This window comes from Sinohyriopsis cumingii, chromosome 2 (assembly GCF_028554795.1).
Source record: "Sinohyriopsis cumingii isolate HCF-2022 chromosome 2, ASM2855479v2, whole genome shotgun sequence".
Lineage (NCBI taxonomy): Eukaryota > Metazoa > Mollusca > Bivalvia > Unionida > Unionidae > Sinohyriopsis > Sinohyriopsis cumingii.
Genome location: NC_142962.1, coordinates 59,954,517 through 59,977,046, shown reverse-complemented (window position 1 = coordinate 59,977,046; position 22,530 = coordinate 59,954,517). Strand labels below are relative to the sequence as shown.

The following is a 22,530-nucleotide window of genomic DNA, read 5'->3' as shown; positions in this document are numbered from 1 at the left end:
AAAACTCCCGAAGGACAGGGTCCATAAAAATGTATCATGGCATTGGCATAAGCATCAAAGAGAAATGGAGATTCAAATTTGGATCAACAGTTGGGGGTGGGTGGGGCACGAGCAACTTTCACTGATACATGGGAATTACAATCTTCATTTGTGTACAAAGCAAAGCAGAGATTCGTTTCCCTTTTTAGGTATGAAGATGTGTATCCATTGCAAGCAAACACAAACACAAGTTTCACTGCAAGAATTACACCCATAAACAGACAGAGACAAACCCGACTGATATGTCTGCACGGATTAATTCTTCAAGATAGTGATTTTCAATGACATTTAATAGTCACTTCAGTGAAGCACTAGAAATGACTTTAAACTGTTAAAACTACTGTTGAATCAACATCTGGATCAAGAACCAAAATCTGACTGAAAAGAAACAGAAGAGAGGGAAATATGGGCCTTTTATTAGAACTTTCAAGTTTATTTTTGAGTGATACATTCAATGAAAATACTGATAGGTCTGAAGAACCCATAGAATATCCTGGATTTATCCACTGTCTGTGATTTTAATAAGAAATTAAGCTGACCCTAAACATAGATGTTACTGTAATGCATGCACATTTCATGTATGATAATTTGCTAATATAATTAATCAGTTTACTATTGTGTGTTGTCATACCAAAGCATCATTAAGTTTCGAACAGTTGTCAAAGTAAATCCAACGTAGCCTTTGAGTAAGCATTTAATTAAGTCCTACCTGAAGCACTCACAGGCATTGGTACAGCCAAAAGACTCTTCTCATGAATGGAAGAGGGCCATCACATACATATACACTAATTAAAATGACACCAAAATGAAAGCTAAAATTAAACTCAAATTTCACTTAAAATTCGGGGCTACGAGTGGCTGAGTGGTCTAAAGCACTCACTGTTACAGATCTCTGCCATCTCACCTCTGTCCATGTGCATTAGAGTCTTGGACTGGGCCAATGTGGGTATGTGAGAAAGCTTGCCAGTAACTTCTTGTGGGTCGGTGGTTCTTTCCAGGGTTTTCTTGGGTTGTTCCTCCACCATTTATACTGGCTGACCATGTATAGCCTATCTTGCTGAAAAATGGTGTTAAACCCTATAACAACAACACCACTTCAAAATCCATGAATATAATTTCTGCCAGATTCCAAAGTAAATACAAAAGAATACTTGAAGAAATACACAGTAACATTATTGATCTACACATAGCACTGCACAGTGACCTTTGAACTTGGTAGCATATCACATGCTCAGTTATTAGTTTTTAAAAAGAACTCATTTTGGTCAACTTAAATTGAACTTTTGAGACATACTGTGAATGACTGACTTGAAACAACTTTTCCAGTTGGTCTGGAATGGTGGGATTTTGTTTTTGTGTAGATCCAATTAAATTCTGCTTTTCTAGTTGTGATGGACTGGAGTTATTAGCTGGGTCAATTCCATATGATGTACAAGTGTGGCTGGAGGGACTGGCCTTGATGCGAGTTGCACATGTTTATATTCTGTCACTAATAGTTTGGAATCACAAGTTGGAACATATATGAAATTCTTTTAACACATTCTCAAGATGCAGGATTAAATAATGTTGGTTAGAGAATATCAAATTCATTTCCTTTTGGAGTGAAATAAATTCTTCTTTGTAGTCTAAATTGCAGTACAATTTTGAGCTGTTGGACGAATGTTTCAAACCCATGTCATTCTTATTGGCACCATTTGCATGCTCTTTGTTGGCGAGACCCCAACTACATGGAATGTACGTATTATACAACAAATCCAAACATTCACTCAGAAGAGTAAAATGGGAATATTGCAGCTGGGGTGTGTAAGCCAATTTTAGCAGTAGAAAATAAGGCTTCTTCATCATCTTGGCTTTTTAACTCAAAGGCTCTTGCTTTTCTACCAAAACCTACTGTGATTTGACTGACTTGTAAATGGGACATCTCTAAGAGAAACAGGATAGCCCTTGGCCTTATTAAAGTTTTTTTTTTTATAGACAGTCTGAGTCATTTGATTTGCGAAGTTTTATCAACAGTTCCTCTAAACAGCTGTTTAAATGATCAGATATTTTCAATACTGCATGTCTCACATTTGTTGTCATAAAGCCATCTACGGACACTGCGGATATCACATTCAGATGGTTGCATGGTTGAAAATATCGCTTGTAATAAGCGTCTGTTTACATAATGACATGTTAAAGTTTTGTAATGATTTAGTCCTATGCTGCTAATTGTATAGTACTGCGATTTCATTAAGCAGAAGAAACTTTCTGTAGATTAGACAAAATGCCTTCTTTATAAAGGAAGTGATACAAATACTGTCTCATGATTTTTCAGTCTTTGTCTGGTACCCTGTTTTGTTCAAGGTTAATATCTCTGCATGTGTTAATCACAAAAGTCTATAATTAGCCTATGCTGGCAATGTTATGATCTTGACAATTATGTCCAGATGTAATCATCAAAGAGAAGAACTCAACAGCTGTGTGAAGCCCAAAACTTCATCACAACACTGCTGAGTCCATTCCTGTCAACATGGGACTACAGAGATAACAATATTAATCTTAATGTTATATGAACTTTAACCAACATTTCTGTCAGTAACAGTTCAGGTGATAACCAATAATACAGTATTTATCGAGTGTCATGTCAATCCATAATAAAACAAAAACTAGTTGTTATGCAATAATGAGAATGTGTGCCAAACACATGGCTAGATGAACACAGGGGTTACATTATACCACTATGGGGATGGGGGGAGGGGATATAAAAAGTAGAATTTCTAAATTGCAGTCACATATTTACTTAAACTGCATTCATTTAGAATATCCATCATTTTCTTTCTTGGCACATTATTAAAAGCTTCATCAAGCTCACATCAGGACTTCTGTAATGGGGCAGAAGTTGACACATTTGAGAATCATGTTTTCCACTGTCAGTGGGCACTAACAAGGTGGCACACTGTCTGGTTGAGGTTCACTCTTAGGAGGTACGTTTGGAACCTCTTCATCTCTTTCTCATGCAAGATGAATAACATATAACTCACAGAAAGAGACCTGAAGGTGACTGTAGTGATACTTCCCAAATTGTCAAATTGTGATCAGGCATACTTGCAAACATGCAATTAAATTCAAATAATGAATCATAATAATGAAAAAACAATGCTGAAATAAACCGCTGAAGATGTTTCAATGATCAATAATTTAAAAACACTTTGATTTTTCATGATATTCCTGGAACTTTTCAGTAAAAAAATGGTGAAATCATTCAGTTTCCAGAGCCTCAAACTATTGATTATGTTGCTGTTGGTGATGATATGCCATCAGTGTGACGTCAATGAGGTTAATATGGCATAACAACAGTATGCGGAAATGCAGTTTCTAGGAGGCAACAAATTTTTACTCCAAGTAAATTAAATCTTAAATTTGAGCAAAACCCGAGTAAATTTTTTTAAATTATTGCCAATGCATACACCTCCTATGGTTCAGTTTGTGGCAACTATCCACACACATTGTCCCACATTGCTACATTATGTAACTGCTCACATCTGGCTTCAATTTATAGCTTTCCAAATGGTTACAGGTAATGAGATATGATGCTATTTAAGTAACGTTGATTCTTACAAAAAAAATATATGCATCACTGTTGTATGAAGTGTACTAATGTGGCCATATCCATTTATCAATATTTGATTTCATGTGACACTGATAATCCAGTATATTGTTATACTTAAACATTTACTGGGGCTGCACTCAGAACAAACAACTACACTCCATAGTCTGTGTTTATTGACTGAAAACATGTAGTTCTGTAAAGTTTTCCAGTTGCATGGAAGAGAAATAAGATGTGTTCTCCTGCCCTACTACATAGTATTCACTGAATGCAAACAAAAATAATGACACACACATAGTGGATTTTCGACTTCTCTGCTCCACGGTAACCAGTGTGTATTCTCGTATGTGTACGAATCAAAATATGGTTCAAACTCTGCAAAAGTTCACATTTTCACCTGCTAAACATCTGTGATTGCTTTTTTTCCATAGAAATGACATTATGCTTTATGATTTCATAAGTGTTTTCTTCTCAACAGGTCTTTGAAGCTGGCTATCTTTTGTGAGGCACTCATGCACATCAACTGTTTTACATCAGCTGATTAGGAGAACATAGAAGAAGCAACCCCAGAAAATGATTAAGTAAATACAAAATACTGGCTCTTTGCCTTTACTAGGAAATTGTATTTTTCTTTTTCATGTAAGGATACTGATGATATATCTTCCTTTCTGATATAAATGTTTACCAAATCTCTCAAGCAAGCTGAAACCCTAAAACCTCAGGTTTAACCTTCAACAATCTTCTCAGGATTAGGCAGGCACAGATGCCACAAAAACATGCATGATTCCTATAGTGACATGTCTGAAAGGTCTATACCACCTCATCTCTCCAGTTCAATCTACATGAAGAATGCCAACATCAATGTGTTTGATGTCTTGCAGATTCCTGGGGAAAAATAATGTTCTCCTGCAAGACATTTTAAATAACACTGATGTTTTGCGAAAATCTTTTGTGGGAATACTTCATATACTATTATTCTACATTCAAGGTTTTATTTTACTAGGACCTTTTATTTAATAATTTTTCAAGTCAAATTGAAAATATGAAGTGCTACTGGCAGTTCTTCTTCTACTGGCAGTTCTTCTCAATGAATTTCCAAGCACAAAAAAAATCATTCAATGAAATTCATCAGCTCATCCACCATCAGTAGGCCATTTTATTAATAACCAAGCTGCAAATCAATGTAAAATGCATTTTATCAAAGAAGCAATTACCACAAGTGAAGCATCTGCCATATCCTCCAAAAAAACCACCATGCTCCCCAGGGACGTAGTCATACTCCCCTGAACTCTGGCTGCTGAGACTGCTCTGGCTACTAGCACCTGATGATAATTCACTGTCCCTGGAACTCTCATCTTCATCCTCTATAAAGATAACTGCAGCTGGGGCTGCACCGACTTCTCTAGTACCTCCAGTGTTTCTTCCACCCCCTCGAATACCACCTCTACGTCGATTTCGACCACCTCGACCACGCCCTCTTCCTGCTGGCCCAGCAGAAGCTGCAGTCTGATTTGCTTTAGTTTGTTCATCAAATTTGACCTGTTCAGCTGAAGAAAAAAAGAACATAAAGCCATAAAGCAATACTGCACTGCACCTCCTAATCTATTATATGATGATTTGCATCCATTACCTGTTAAAATTTGTCATAAATTTATTTGCTGATATTGCTGTTTTGCATTTAATGCCATTTCAGTTTTGAAATTATGAAAACATCTAGTCCAACAGAAAATTAGTAGTCTCAAACTAGCAGACTACTACTAATGTTGAATCTTGTATCACAAGAAAGCTCTTAGCAGAAACAGTCATCTGCAATCATCCGGAAAAATGTATCCAATGACATGTACAAGTAAAGACTATTTGTCTTTGATTCAAGATGTCATACTGCTCCACATCAGTATTTTCACAAAACTTTTGAACTGGCAGCAAAATGTTAGTAATAAACTGAAGGAAGAAAAAGAACAATTTTCTGACTAACTATAGATTTAAACAAAATATTGACAGAAAATTAAAAAACAGCCAATTCCACCAAAAGCAGGTTTTCAGCACGATAATTTTGAGGATGTGGAGAAATGTCATAATGATTACAATTTCAACATTCCTGCAACCTGGCCTTAAATGCAAACAATGTTTCAGCACTCAATTGATACAAAGGAAATTTTTATTACCTATCTGACCATATTACATTAGAAATTTACTACTGCTACCTTCCAAAAAACAGCCATCCCAGAAAGATGAACAAATTTGTCTTTCAAATCTAAATACAACTTTGAGTAAGAAAGAATTGTATCATTCAATAGAAATGAAATGAAAAAGGAGGAAATGCATGAGCATCTACATTAGTCACCCTTCAGAAGTCATTATGGAAAGGGTCCTCATGTGTGGGTTAATACCATTCTATTGACCAGATGCAACTCAACACGAGTTAATAGCTAGTGACACATGATTACTGTAACAAGTCTGCTGGATGTCTTGGAAACTGCCAAATGGCCAATCATATCACATCAAAGGACAATATATGGAAAAGGAAAGTGAAGGAGGCGATCAAAATACAACAGTGGAGGCCAACACTAAACAGGGACGAGGGGCTTGAATTACCACCTATCTACACCAGTCTCCTTGTATCATGTGGCCATTATAGGTCATGTGATCATCATTAGTTGCTGATGAAGGCAATATGATATTGCCAAAAATTTTGAACTCTTAAGATATTTATGCTCTGAGCAAGGGAAATTACTAATGATCATGAAATGCTCACATTTTGCAATTTATTCAAAGAAACATTTCCACTGATCACCAGCTTTATTAAAGTTGGCTTCGACATTCTCATTCAATGCAGTGATGTGTAATAACATACGTACTTCAGTTAACTTTCTTTGACGTACTTAACTGGTGACTTGGATTGTTCTACTTTGTGCACTTTACCTATGTGAAAGAATTTCACAGGACACATCACCCTAGCTATTATCAGCCAGTTAAGTAATCTCTGAAACATAGTTGTTTATCTCTGATCACCTTATTGTTTAACTGCCCCTGTAAGAGTTCTTACATACTATAGATTACGGCATATACCACAGTGGTCAAGAAAGACTGGGTGGGTGGGGGTGCTTTATAAAGTAAACTTTGCCACTAAGATTCCTGAAAACTCTGTTTTTGAAAACAAGATCATATTGGGGGTTTGGAAGTATACTGTGACTTGGATTGTTATGGCAGCTATGCAGAAATGCATTCAGTTTTTTTGTTCTGAAAATTTAAATGCATTTCTTTCAGAACATTTCTGACCTCATTTTGAATCATAATTGTAGCTGACATGCATACACTTGACCAATAGCATATCAAGAGTCATTTGATTCTAATAAAGTCAGATCTATAATTTAGGCATCTCATTATGTTGTAAATTCTTATGCTAAAAAAGGTGCCTGATCAAGTAAACCCATATCCTGAGTACACAGTCAGGAAAGGTAAAATCTACCTTAAATTTCTTTCAAAATAAATGGGTATAAAAATAGGTATGTGGTGCCTAATACGTAAGTTAAACAGGGCATTCTTTATGTTGTACTTCATAAGCTTTCTCCAAGTCAAAGAAAATGGTTGTTATACACTCTTTTATTACAAAATCTTCCCTTATATATGTTTCAAGTCACATTAAATCATTAATTATTCTTCTCTGATGCTTACATCCCCACTAAAAGTCTGACAACAGTTTACTGGATTCAAGGTAAAAGAGGAGTCATTCATTCCAAGGTTTATCAAATTTAGACCATCAGTGTTATGGGACAATTGTTGAAAGGTTTGGAATGGACTTTCCAGGTTTGGACACTGGTATCACTGTTACCTCTGACCATGATGGCATAAAGTCACCACTGTCCCCATGTTTATTGCACAACAATGTGAAGTAGTGCACTTAGGGCTGTATTAGATAAGTGTTTAAAAAACTGATAGTGTATATCACCTGAACCTGCTGAACTATCATCAGATTAATCAAGGTCTTCTCTGAGAGTGAAACATTTCTTATAATCTTCAGCCAAAGCAGATTTAAAATTTAAAGGAACCTTTTCTTTGTTTTTTTTTTTACATACTCTCTGGTGAAAAATTTGTGGAGAATGCCTCATCCAAGTGCTTGAAAATTTGTGTACATAACTTTTTAGATTTTTGTACAAGATTGATACAGCTGTTTTTATATTTGTGCTAATTATTTTCCATACCATAGTTCATACTAATTATTTTTAAACAAATGCAGCAACATTTCAACCTCAAGAAATATGATCTCCATTATATTATCTTGCTCTAACATTAATGTATTCCCAGCAACTTTTTGGGGTGTGTTAATAAATAAAAGTATCAGATCCACTATGATCAGTTATCAAATATTATTTGTAGAGGGACTGACAAAGTTCCCAGTAAACTTTATTCAATTTCCATCTCTGGCCTAGCCCTTATGGTTGGGTGAAGTACTTAAGTACACAGTGATCCCCTCTTATACGGCCACCCCTTCTGCACTGGGGAAGTGGCCTTATAAGACAGGTGGCCCTTTCAGAGGAGGACTATATTTGTGAGATGTGTATGTATATGCGTATGCATTTTAGCAGGAAAACTATGTAAGACTTAAAACAGTTAATATCTTCATTTAAAAGTATCCTTAATTATTAAAATGTTCTTCTTGTCTTAAAAACAGTTATTTCAAGGTAACATAAATTAACAGTTCTTATTCTTAGGCACGAAATGCTGGTGGGGTATTGTTGGCATGTGCATTACTAAAATCATTCAAAAATGTTTATAATTACTTACCTTAGGTAAATTGTCTATAATTACTTGCCTTAGGTAAATTGTCTATAATTACTTGCCTTAGGTAAATGGGGTTTGGGGTAAAACAGTATATATATCTTTATTCTAAATCTCTGATAACATCAAAAATATTCTTTGTGTTTCCAAATCACACTGACATTTGTACCTTTTCTAGTTTTCACAAGTTCCTTTCTTCGTTCTTTCATTTCCTCACTTAGATGTTCCACCATCTTGTCAATATAACTGTCTAATACAATGGATCTCATTACTGTGGTAATTGGGGACCTACACACTGGGCACTCCTTCTTTTGCTTCATCCATTGATTGATGCAAAGTGCACAGTATGAGTGGGAACAGTTCAGAGATGTAGCCTGCAAGTATATAACATAATACTTAATGATTATTTTTATGAAGTTTCAGTAATAAAGTGCTGCATGAACTCTAAGGTCAACTGACTATTTAACTTGTTGCATTTCATTTCTTCAACCGAACACCTAAGTAAGAGGGTAAATTTAAGATGTGGAATTTAAACCATCATCTTTGTATAACATTCAAATGACCACATCCATGACAGTTTATTCAGAAACTACAGCAGGTGAAAGAATAACCCATGAAAAATGATAGAAAAATTTCACTTCAAAGGCATTACACACCCTGTGGCAACTGCCTTTCATACCATATATCAAGGTTTGTGTTTTAAGGAGTGTGATAGTTCTCACATGCCAGTGTACTCCTTAACTTGCTTCCAGGAGAGTGATTCATCTCTCCCCAATCTCAATGTTCAAAATAAAGATTTCCTGATTTTGTTTCTCTCAGTGTTTTTCTCAGTTTTTGTCCCAGACTTTCTGGCAGTTGTGTTTCACAAATATTGATGTGTTTACAGGTTCTGCCATTTGGATATATGTCATGTACCATACACAATGATGTGCCTTCAATGATGATGTTGTAAATATCTGAGACTAGTGAATAACTCTCCTTGACACTTCCAGGTGAGCTGTTTGCAGCTCTCCTGCATTTTACAAAACTCAAGCCCTGATATATGCTTGCTTGAAAGTATAACTGCAAACAACAAAGTCCATGATCTGCCCTCGCATACTGTACCAACAAATCAGTGTCTATGTTGTTTGTTCCACTGATTATTCCAAAACAAAGTGCATAGATCCAGCTCTGATGGTGCATTTATGCAAAGGCAGGTCTGGGTCTGTGCAGTTTGCATTTGGACTTGATTTAAAAGCAAGATATACAGTAATTGTATCAAGAATTATAAAATGATGACTAATTCTTTGGGGACTGCTCCGGTGGCCTAGCGGTTAGAGCATCTGCCTCGGATGCAGGAGGTCGTGGGTTAGAACCCCAGCCGAGTCATACCAAAGACATAAAAATGGTACTAGCAGCTGCCTCGCTTGGCACTCAGCATTAGGAGGTTAGTGTTAGGACTGGTCAGCCTGGTGTCAGGATAATGTGACTGGGTGGGACATCATGCTACATGTTGGCAGCATAATGCCCCAGTGCTAGACATCATTATAAACTGTCACACTGCAGACATTGTAGCGATATGACTGAAAAATTGTTAAAGCTACATTAAAAATCCAAATCACACACACACTAATTCTTTACCAATGGACATGACTATCTTTACAGTCAGAAACAATTTATCTTACATCCAATGTCTGATCTGACAAAGTACTGTTAATCCAGTTTTTCAAAAGGTACCAAAACTTTTTGGATTTCATGTTTGCCACAAAGCAAAACCTTGAAAACCAAATGAACACTAAGTCCATACAAAGAATAGGGAAAGACCCCTTGCCCAATTCATGAGATGTAATACCAACAAAACTGTTATTTTTTGGCCAAATCACAAAAACCAATATCAATGAAAAAAGCAACAAAAGCAAAATTCACAGTACTAATCCAACAGTACTAAAATGGGCTCAAAATAATTTTACTGTTTGCAAAATCTGCAACAGTAATTTAATCATAAAATGTGCAATCGCACAAATCCTCAATAAATTTAATAAATTTTCTTAAAATGAGTGACTCCGTCAAAATTGTGCACAGATTTGCCATGCATCTAATGAAACAAGCAACCTTCAATAACATTTTTTTGCTCACATTCATCATGTAAGTGCTTAATTTCTATACCCTTTTCTTGATTAACCACCAAATCTAGCACTTACTAAGTGACAAATCATCAGAACAATAAGACTTTCATAGATTATCTCGGATTCGGCCAACGTGGATATGTGAGAAAGCTTGCCAGTAGCATCTTGAGGGTCGGTGGTTCTTTCTGGCGATTTCCTGGGTTCTTCCTCCACCATTAATACTGGCTGCCATGTATAGTCTATCGTGTGCTGAAAAATGGCGTTAAATCCTACAACATCATCATAGATTATCTACTTATTAAAACTATTTTATCAAATGCATTTAAGTATTACAATGGTGGCTATGTAGTTTTGGTTATTCAGTGATAATATCTCTGTTGTTATGCTGTTCTGATGTATGTGTCAAAACTTTCATTGTCATAAAACTACTGTTGGTGTTGTGCCAATATTGAAGATAAACAACTGCGCATTTTATCTTCTTTCATTAAAATTTGTCACACACTTTACTGAAATGTAAGGGGATCTATTAATAGCTATAATTTTAAAGTAAAAACACTCCCAATTAAAAAATGACAACCACAACAGAACAATTGTGTACTGCACCAAACATCTTCCAATGATAACCAATAGCAGTGAATTTTTTATGCCAAACTAATCAATTTGATATCTCACTGTACCTGTCAAACAATGGTTTCAGCTTAGTATATGTATCATTTGCAGGCACAGACTAAAGAGCATTCAATATTCTGTGACTTGGATGTGCTAAGAAACAAAAGATAAAATTGAAGTTCCAATCACAATTTTCTGCAAAAATATTTAATTCTCACATCAGTGACATACATAACAGAAATAACTCATTTGCTCAGTTGTCCAGACACAGACTAGCTATTATGAGTAAACAAAACTGACTATGATCGGGCACTACATAAAGCAACAGCACAGACCCTGAGTTGGAACTGCTTAAAGCAACAGTAGACTCTATATGGCACTGCTTAAAGCAACAGTAGACTAGCTGGCACTTCATAAAGCAACAGCAGACTCTATCTGGCACTGCTTAAAGCAACAGAGACTCTATCTGGCACTGCTTAAAGCAACAGTAGAATCTATCTGGTACTGCTTAAAGCAACAGTAGACTCTATCTGGCACTACTTAAAGCAACAGTAGACGCTATCTGGCACTGCTTAAAGTAACAGCAGACTCTATCTGGTACTGCTTAAAGCAACAGTAGACTCTGGCACTGCTTAAAGCAACAGTAGAATCTATCTGATACTGCTTAAAGCAACAGTAGACTATCTGGCACTACTTAAAGCAACAGTAGATGCTATCTGGCACTGCTTAAAGCAACAGTATACTCTATCTGGTGCTGCTTAAAGCAACAGAGACTATCCAGCATTGCTTAAAGCAACAGAGGCTCTATCTGGTACTGCTTAAAGAAACAGTAAACTCTATCTGGCACTGCTTAAAGCAACAGCAGACTATATCTGGTACTGCTTAAAGCAACAGGAGACTCTATCTGGCACTGCTTAAAGCAACAGTAGACTCTATCTGGCACTGCTTAAAGCAACAGTAGACTATCTAGCACTGCTTAAAGCAACAGCAGACTATCTGGTACTGCTTAAAGCAACAGGAGAATCTATCTGATACTGCTTAAAGCAACAGTAGACAATCTGGCACTACTTAAAGCAACAGTAGACACTATCTGGCACTGATTAAAGCAACAGTAGACTATCTGGCACTACTTAAAGCAACAGTAGACTCAGTTTGTGTTCCAAGGTACCTAACAAGAATGGCCACCCCTCTAACATGACCAGTGGCCAGCATAATAGTACAAAAATGTACAAATGTTCTCCTCATTAGCTGCCAAATTTGATTTTAAATGTGTTCAGAACCAAGAATTAATTCATATGGTAAGGTAAGTAATCCGATTATCTCTACCAATATCTGTCTTCTGATGTTAGGTGTCCATAACTGAAAGAAGTGTTGGCTAAAGTACGTGTTACACTGAGATTAAACTCATATCATTATCTGTAAAAGCCAACGTTTACAGGAAACTGGCTCAACAACGTTGTGATAGAGTTCCGGGTTCATACAGCTGTCAAGTTCTTCTCTCTGATGATTACAACTGGATGTAATTGTCAAGATCATAACATGGTCAGCATAAGCTAAATATAGATTCTGTGGATTAACACACACAGAAATTAACCTTAAACAAAACAGAGTACCAGACAAAGACCAAGAAATCATGTCACATGTATAAAGAGGGCATTTCGTCCACTCTACATAATTAAATCGCAGTACAGTACAAGCAGGAATAAATCATTACAAAACTTTAATGTGCCATTAGGTGAATGGAGAATTATTACACATGGGGGGGGGGGAGAGAGAGACTTACAGAATGATTTTATGTTGAAAGGACTTGAATAAAGAATGTCGCAATAGATAAGGAGAATTTTCAGCAGCAGTGGGAAAATGGAGGAAATGGAAAGAGAATTACGTATGTACCAAGATTTAAATGATGTTTTTGAATGGTTTTGCAATGTGCATGACAACAATACCCACTAGTATTTTATGCCTATGTCAAAAAAAAAAAAGGATAATGGGTGTTCAGTTAAAATAAGTCTATTCTTAAGAAAAGAAGAACATTTTAATTTACTTTTAAATTAAGATATTAATTGCTTTGAAGTATGTAGCTTTCTTACCATGTATGTTACATATAGTTCTTACAAAAAATTTAGTGCCCTTTTGGCAAGGGGACCTGTCTTAAAAGGCCACTTTCCTGGTGCAGAAGGGGTGGCCATATAAGAGCGGGACTACTGTAACATGTATTTATACAAATGTAAGCTGTGTGAAAATCTTACTGGCATTACATAAGAGTTCCGAAAGTAATCATATCAGTATAAATTGTTTACTACATTTATGTCCAACATCATAGGTATGATAAATAAAAAAACATTATTAAAACAAATGATGAAGATGAATATAACATTTCTTGGTTATAACAGTCTAGAAACCCAGTCCCCTGTGAAATGTTATAAATGATCTTCACTCTATATATATATATATATATATATATATATATATATATATATATATATATATATATATATATAGCATAATATAACAACCAACAGAAGTACAGTGCAATAACACATGTGGAATGATGAAATTATATCTTTCCATTCCAACATTCATGCCCCCTTTCACAAAATATGTGTAATTATAAGATACAACCTGGACAAAGAGTTCACTGCATATACTACACTGCAATTCTGTCTCCATGATCTCTGAGAAATTTGCTAGTACGTCCTCTCGAGCTCGGAGAACCTGCTCCTGTTGTTTGTCTTTTTCAGCCTTAGTTTCATTTAGCTGGCTCTCAAGCATTTTTTGTTTTAGTTCTTTGTTTTCTATCACTTTTTCAAGGTGTTCCTTTTGTTGTAAAAGTTCATCTTCAAGCATTTTATCTTTTTCTTCCAGAGCTCGAGTCATCTCTCTCTGTAAATTCTCTTCTACCATTTGTTTTTCCTTTATAAGTGCCTGACGCTGACTTTCCAGCTGACTGAGGAGATTTATTTCTTTCTCCTTCAACTGCTGTTCCAACTCCAGCTTCATTTTCTTTGCCAGTTCTTCTTTCTCCTGTTTTAATCTCTCCTGAAATCAATATGTGAGGCATTTATTATTGATAAAGCATAAACAGAAAATGGGTACGAAGGAACAAATGTTTAATGTATACTATCTACTAGCCCATTCTTTTCATAGAATTGCAACCCAAAAGGAATATTTATCTTACATTTTTCACTAGCATAAAATTCTCTTGTACCAATTTATTTATGTTAAAAGCAAAGCAGGTCACAAATATGCTGTCAGATTGTCAATTTGATAAACTGAATGTTTTTATTTTTGCATATTTTGTGGGGTTTAAAACCATTTTTGAGCATCTGATAGGCTGTACATGGTGACCTAAATATTTTTTATAGAAAGTCCCCAGGTAGAACCACCAACCCATGGAAGCTACTTGCAAGCTTTCTCACATACCCCTTTGGTCAAGGTTAGACTGGAACCTACATCGATTGAGGTGAGTGTGAATGATCTGTAATGGTTGGTGATGATAACTGGTCAGAATTTGATAATCAATAATAGGTTCCACTTAACCAACTGATAATCGATTATAATCGGTTACTAAGAGCAAATTTTAATTTTTTTTATACAGTTATATCTTTGCTCAAGAGATAAAAATGTTAATAAATGTAAAGGAGTTAATTATATCTTTTAATGGCATGTATACTTTAACCTGAAAAAAATATTACATTTTTTCTATTGTGTTGTGTTATATTTGCTCCACAACTTTGTTAAATGAAAGGAACTTTTAATACTTATCAGTCTTATGTAATGGAAATACTGTTCCAAGATCCTTTCATTTATATGTGATGTGTCATTAATTTAAAATATGGAAGGACATGGTTTTCTTGTTTGTCATTATTTACGAATACTGCAGAGGATTTTATGTTTAAACTAAAAGAAATCATCAAAAATTCAATTTGTTAACTCAACAATTCATCAGTTTAATTATATAATCATGACTATTTGTTACTAATTATGAAAGTCTGCATGTATGGAATATTGTATGGTGTTATATTTGTAAGTAGTTAAGGAAGTAAATAATTCAGATCAACTTTAGTGGATTGGAAGCCCTATTTAGCTTACCATTTACACAGAGTTTTACTAACCTTTGTGTTTTGCATGCAACTAAAAAGAAGTAGTCTCCCTTTATACACAAACGATTATGTAGTTTCACAATCAATTATCTTATTGGTTTGCTCAAGCAACCGATGATTGATTATAATCGATAATAGGAACAACACTAGTAATGGTGAAGACAATAGACCAAAATGCCACCTGGGGCCCCTATACTGAAAGTACCAAATTCTGTAGGATTTAATAACACCTACATATGATTTCTTTGTCTGATCTTGTGATTGCCAAAATCTTCAAAAGTGAAAAAAAAAACAACCACAAATTTTCTAATACTAATTTCCATAAGAGCAAAATATCTGATTCAAATTTTTGTTTGTCATGTTTGTACTTCCATATACCAACTACATTCAAAAGTAAAACTAAATCTTCTTCAAAATCATTAAAGCAAACCAACAATTTTTAAGCCCTAAAAGCACAACCTATGCAGGGCCATCACAAGTTTGTGCTGGATAAAATGGCAGCATCCTGGATGAGTGATGCCTATTTGGAAAAATAATACCATAAACTCACCCAAATTCACTCATTTATGAAAAAAGCTCTCAGTTAATAAAGACATTGTTTCAAGTAACATAAACTGATTGACCAGGTGCATCAGGGTAGGATAAACTTAATAATCTCTCAATGATAATATGCATTTTTGAGAAAAAGATAAATGCATCAATGAAAATCATGATGTACACTGAAGAAAGAAACCTTTTGAAATTCTTAACATCCAAAAACAGTTTCATGGACAACATTTGCACAGCTGGAAGTTTTTGAGACTCCAAACATGTGTTATGAGGCTGAGGGTGGGTCAGAAGTGACCAACAGAAAAAAAATTGTTATCTAATTCAAAATAACTAGTTTCATATAAACTTGTAGAATAATAATTGGAAATTCAAACCTGAAGAAAAGAAACTAGCTTTTCTGTTTCCTTTAAAGCATCTGATACACTTACAAATAAAAAAAAAACAGTGGTTGACCTGGTATTGTCAAATATCATCAGTACATATAGACATGTGAAAACACATAATCAATACCTATACTGACGTTATATAAAATCATACACCAAACTTTAAAATCCACTGGATAGCAAAATATAGGCTTGAATAGAAGCAGTATTTGCTGCTTTCAGCAGGAGGTTTTAAGGTAATGCATATGTCATTTGTTTTCATCTTTGCACTCATCAGTATGAAAGTACTGTTGTTCAAACTTCCTGCTGGAGTTGTTCTTGAAGGATATAATGTTAGCATTGTCAGAAATGTATCTGATGCAGTCTGACCATAAGATATGCTAGTCTCTATATTAAAAAGAATACACATCACATCTGGGACTGACCATTTCATTTGGAGAAGGGGTGTGAGAATGGGACATAATATTTTCAAGTTTAATGGGGGTCTTAGGGGTAATGCAGTAGTATTAAATGCCTGTCTAGTATGGATGTTAACTGTTTATCTATACTCAACTGTGCAAACACGAGTGTAAACTTACTGTCTTTCAATCAATCTATTTCAGCTAAAATCATGAGTCAATTTAATAGTTTGTATTTTAACAAGATAATGGGGGCCCCAAGTGGCCGAGTGGTCTAAAGCACTCACCGTTCCGGATCACTGCCATCTCACCTCTGTCTGCATGGGTTCGAGTCCAAGGCTCGGATAGCGTGGATACGTGGGAAAGCCTGCCAGTAGCTTCTCGTGGGTCGGTGGTTCTTCCCTGGGTTTTCCAGGGTTCTTCCTCCACCAGTTATACAGGCCGCCATGTATAGTCTATCTTGTGCTGAAAAATGGCGTTAAACCCTAGAACAACAACAACAACAAGATAATGAATAATAATAAAAAGAACTAATCTGAATGTTCATTTCTGCATGTCCTGGTTTGTCCCAATGTTATAGGTGGTGCTGTTTTGATGGAGTTGTACACTCTAGAATGACCTACATTGATATTTTGTTTGCTGTATGTGCAAAGAATTAAATGCTCCCCCTTTGCTGTTGTGCTTCACAAAATCAAATTCCATCAACCAGGAATTCTGAAATTTAGTTTTGATGGGCTTTGCTTGCAAAGCTGATAGCTTTAGTTTCCTGAATTACAGGAAATGCATTTTCACACTCTGCCTTAAAAAATGAATCATATTTGAAATCTATTTTTAAGACTGAAATAACCATGATTTGTATTTTTTATATGAAGTAAGATCCAAATTCAAAGACACGCAACCACTGTCTGCAAACTTGCTAAAAACCTTTAGTGCAGATGGCTTAAACAGTCTCATTCATAGCAATGGCATTTAAAAACTACTGTTCTTCATCACGCATCTCTTTGATTTAACTAGAACTTAAAATGAATTGGTTGTTCCATTTTGTGAACTTTACCTATGTAAAATAGCACAATGAGCTTCCCCAAAGTAGTCTTTAAAGGAATGAACACAAAACCCTAGCTATTGTCAGCCAATTAAATAATATGTGAAATGGTTGTTGTATATAACTGATCACCATGCCTTTAAACTGCCCCATGACAGCTCTATAAACTGCTCCAAGGATAGGTTTTGGATTAGTTCTAAGCATGACTGCTTACCATTTATACATGCTACATGTTAAAGGCATATATTGAGGTGGGTTGGGGTTTTTTCCTTCATTTTTTTGACTACTGAAAATCACGTTTTTTTTCCAACATGGTTGTGTCATAAGCTTTGTGAGTAAAACATCATGTTGTAAGCATACTATGTCGTGTTATGCAAGGTAGGAATTTTGTGACGTTAACATTTTTTCAACCAGTATGACCCAAGCATCATACATAAATGTTTTCTCCACTTCTACATCAAAAGAGTCAAATGCATGGACCTTTCTGAGGGTCTGCTTATGATTACATTATTCACTATGAACTTACTACTTGCTTATTTCTGTATTTAATCCGATGCAAAACAGTCACATAATCATACTGCCTCATTTCTCAGAAAATGAATTCTGAATTTCTACCAATACTCCATTTTCATTCACAAACTGCACAAATGACAGAAAGTGAAACAAATTAAACGATACTGAATTATCTATTCAAAACTCTATCTGTAACCAAACTCAAAAGATTTGTCTACTAAGTGTATCATTCCAACAAGTTCATCAAAATGTTTTTCTTTCCATATTACCATATATACCTGCTTATCAGTCGAGTCAAACTGCAAAAAGGAAAGATACTAATCTGTCACAGCATAATTGGCCTCAGATTATGGTCTATGTTGTTAATCCTACTGTTTACTCCTAATAAACTGCACAGATCCAGATCTGCAGATGCATAATGCAATGGCATATCTGGATCTGTACAGTTTGAAGTTGGACTTAACTCATAAATAAGTATATACAACTGGTTTCAAAAATATTTTTGGTTTTCATGTTAGAGAGAAAAACTGCATCTTTTCAAAGAGCAGATTGGTCAGCAACAATACTGTACTACAGTAAAACTCATCTTATGAGACCCCCCCTTCTGCCTTTAAGAATTCACTGGCTATGCCACTAGTAAGATGAGATGTAGAGAGAAGAGACATATTTCTATATAGAGTACTTGGAGTGCTACTGTTGTAGGGTTTAACGTCATTTTTCAGCACAAGATAGGCTATACATGGTGGCCAGTATTAATGGTGGAGGTAGAACCCGGGAAAACTCAGGAAAGAACCACCGACCCACGAGAAGCTACTGGCAAGCTTTCTCACATACCCATGTTGGTCGAATCCGAGACTCGAACCCATGCAGACAGAGGTAAGATGGCAGTGATCCGTAACAGAGAGCGATTTAGACCACTCAGCCACTGGGGCCCCCATTACTCGGATTGAAAGAGAGTGTTAATTTTGGGGATGTTATTTACTATCAAACTACACAGTTATATTGATGCTAATACTGAATTTAAAATATTTGCATAAGATCAGATTCAAACTTTGAATGTCTATCTCTAAAATCTTTCTGGATTCAAAAAGGTCTTGAAAATTAGTAAACATACACATAAAAAGTGACCAGTCTTTAATGTATAAAAATTGTCCAGTTTAAATTGGGTTAATTAGTTCCGTATGTATAGTTCTCTCACTGATATTCTGATTATATCATGAATTAGGAAATATCTGATAAGGACTTTGACCATAATGGTTTTTTTTTACCTTTGAAGCTTAGACAGGTGCTCAAAATGTATTAGACTCACACAGAAATTTAACCCACTTTGTTATCAAATCAGAGGGTTGTTCTAAGTTATCTAATATATGAAATGAAAAATTTCTACCTGCTTTTCTTGCATTTCTTTCTTCAACTCCTTTTCCTTCATCTTCAAATCTTCCACAATTCTGGATTTCTCTTCCCTGATTTGTTTTTCTCTTGCAAGCTCTTGGATTATCTCCTCCTGAGCATTATCCTTGTCTTGAAGGAGACGCTGCATATCAGCCAGTTTGGTTTCATACTCCTTGAGCTTGGCATCTGCCTCTTTTTGCTGCTTATGGAGTTTGTCTTGGTATATACGAAATGGTGACCAGTTGGGATCAGGCACCCTGTGAGGGTTATGTGAAGTCCCTAGCGGACCATCTGCCTGATCATCATCCACTTCAGGCTGGGTGGGGATCCACTCAGAATCCCCTTCTGGCCTTTCCAATTTCTGCTGAAAGTTTAAACAAAAAATAAATTCTACATACAGCACACACACACACATAGAGCAGGCACAAACCTAATTTTTTTAAAAGAAGGCAGCTTATCAAGCCAAGGAATGTCAATTCACTTTATCTTACGTTGACCAATACATGTGCAGCTAGTCAAAACAGTGTGCTTCTTGCACATGAAAGAGTTACAACCTGTGGCAAGCAAAATCATTTAACCAATGAGAGAGTGCATACATCAGTTTAATACTTATTCAAAATGATGACTTCCATGATATCCACATGCCTTGACTTCAAAGTAAAACTTGTCTACGAATGACTGGAATCTCAAAAACAATCTAATATATATTATAGTAACTACAGAAACTGTTATGATATTCCCAATGTAAATGTAACCTGACTGAACAACAGCAATGTATGCCCTCTTGCTGGCTGGAGTATATAATCATTAAAGATGCATATAAATCAAACCAGGCCTGATTTAAGTAAACAGGCTTGTATAATACTCTTCAGAAACTAATTTAGCGCTTTAAAGGATAATCAGCTGACCAGTAGAGAAATTGACCAAGGATATATCTGGGGTTGTCTGAAAAACTTTTAGCACTGAAGTAAGTCTATAATCACTAGACAGGGTCTGGATCTATGGATGGCTTTATGGTTACTCTTTTATACTAGCTCTGTATTGTACTAAGCCTGTAATTCTCCACGCATATCATTTTGATGTCCTGCATCATCAAATGGGACAATCTGCAGGGAACAGAAAAATGGACAACATCCTAACAAGATAACCCATTACTGGCTATATCGTGCAGAGGAAATGGGAAATAAATGCCTTTCCCAAAGCTATACTGAAGCAAAAAACCCAGACTGGCCTGAGCTGATACCAGAAACCACAACCCTTGAATTATCATTCCAACACTCCACCAAATGAGCGACTGCAACAGTGGCTTAATCAATGTTCTAGTTCAGGGGTCTTGAATTCAAACCACCTGAAGGCTGCATGAAGGCATTATCAATGGCCCAAAGGCCATACCACCTTTGTTATCTTTCATGACACCTTGTGATGCCAATCATTTTGTGGGCCACAGGAACAGGCTTGGCAGGCCACATGTTTGAGACCCCTGTTTTAATTAATGGATAGACAGCTTACAGGTGGAACATCAGCCTTAGCAAGGCCTATGAAAACTGAAATCAAGTGCTGGTTCTCAAATACTTTATTTATTAGTGAGATGAATTAAATGAATATGAATAAAAGGTGTATGCACTATTGAAACTATATTAAAAGAGAATTGTTAATTGGTTTCTATCAGCAAGACAAAATCAACATTATTTTATTCACTTTTGTGACAATGAGGCCAATGAACATTTTATATCAGGCTGTTTGTCCCAGAATCAGCATCCTCATCACTGAAATAGCCAACATTACAGAACTCTTATAACTGGTTAGAAAATATATTCCATACAAGCTACATAAAATAAACTTGACATAAGATACAGAACAGAAAATCAACATATTGTATGTCCAGGGGTGCTATTTTCATGCAGAACCAAAAAAGTCTTGGGATGAATGTGCATGCAAAGCTTTACACCAATCTTCACAGTAGTTCTAGAGAAGCAGCAGATGCCATGTTTAACAATTGTGTGATACAAGTTCAAAACTATTCCATCCATACAAAATGATAATTTATGTTACACATCTTCCTCATTCCAGCAGAAAAAAGAGGTAGCAAGTTCTACAACACAGCACGACCTCATCAACATCTAGAATTTCTCTGGCCCCCCAAAATACAAATGTGTTCATGGAAGACAGGTGTTCCACCACAGTGCCAAAAATTTACCTGAGAGCATATGGATAAGGGTTAACACTGTGCCCTAGAATGGCTATCAGCATTTTTTTAAAGCAAACATACAATTGAGCCTGAATGAATTCTTACCCTTTTGGCTTCCCTTTCGTTTGGATTTGTGATACTGTTTGCCTTGACCCTCCTCACTTTTAGTGACTCATGGAACTTGAAGAGAAACTCTGCTGGCTTATCTGCAGAAGTTCTTACACCAAGCTGAACAATGTCTCCATCTTTCAATGTGTGTTCAACCAATGGATCCAGTTTGACATCATTGACATGTATGCCATTCAAACTCTGAAAGAAAATAGGTGTGTAACGGAAAAGAACATAGGTGTATGTTCTAGGTCTAAAATATACAAATAACATTATTGTGTAATTTATATCACTGGGTAATCTGGGGTAGAAAAATCAATTACCCTAAAACCCGGTACAACAAAATTTTAGCAGCCCTGTGTCTGACTACTGTAGTCAGAACATGCAGCTATATTTTAATGGCTATAAATTATAACGTGTTTGTTGTTGTCGGGTTAACGCCATTTTTCAGCACATGATAGGTTATACATGGCCGCCAGTATTAATGGTGGAGGAAGAACCCGGGAAAATCACAGAAAGAACCACTGACACATAAGAAGCTACTGCCAAGCTTTCTCACATACACACATTCACTGAATCGGAGACTCGAACCCACGCAGACAGAGGTGAGATGGCAGTGATCCATAACGGAAAGCACTTTAGACCACTCAGGGCTCCTCTAATGAGTTTGATTAGCATGATGTAAAATTAATTTCTATGGCAACCGATGTGTCTGTTGGTTGTTATTCATGCCAGA

General features: G+C 35.8%; 1 protein-coding gene across 3 annotated transcripts in view; it reads right to left on the bottom strand.

Annotated features, from left to right (window-relative positions):
- LOC149804990 (E3 ubiquitin-protein ligase RNF8-like) overlaps window positions 1-22,530 on the bottom strand; it is a 44,580-nt gene that overhangs the window by 11,771 nt on the left and 10,279 nt on the right. For 2 of the 3 annotated variants that reach the window (XM_089946296.1, XM_089946312.1), the window contains exons 3-7: window positions 21,792-21,995; window positions 19,494-19,862; window positions 13,741-14,157; window positions 8,574-8,778; window positions 4,840-5,172 (exon numbers count right to left, since the gene is read on the bottom strand). In XM_089946296.1, the coding sequence (XP_089802422.1) occupies window positions 4,840-5,172; window positions 8,574-8,778; window positions 13,741-14,157; window positions 19,494-19,862; window positions 21,792-21,995 (1,528 nt within the window). The remainder of the gene's footprint in view (window positions 1-4,839; window positions 5,173-8,573; window positions 8,779-13,740; window positions 14,158-19,493; window positions 19,863-21,791; window positions 21,996-22,530) is intronic. The other variant, XM_089946304.1, reaches the window with a different exon arrangement.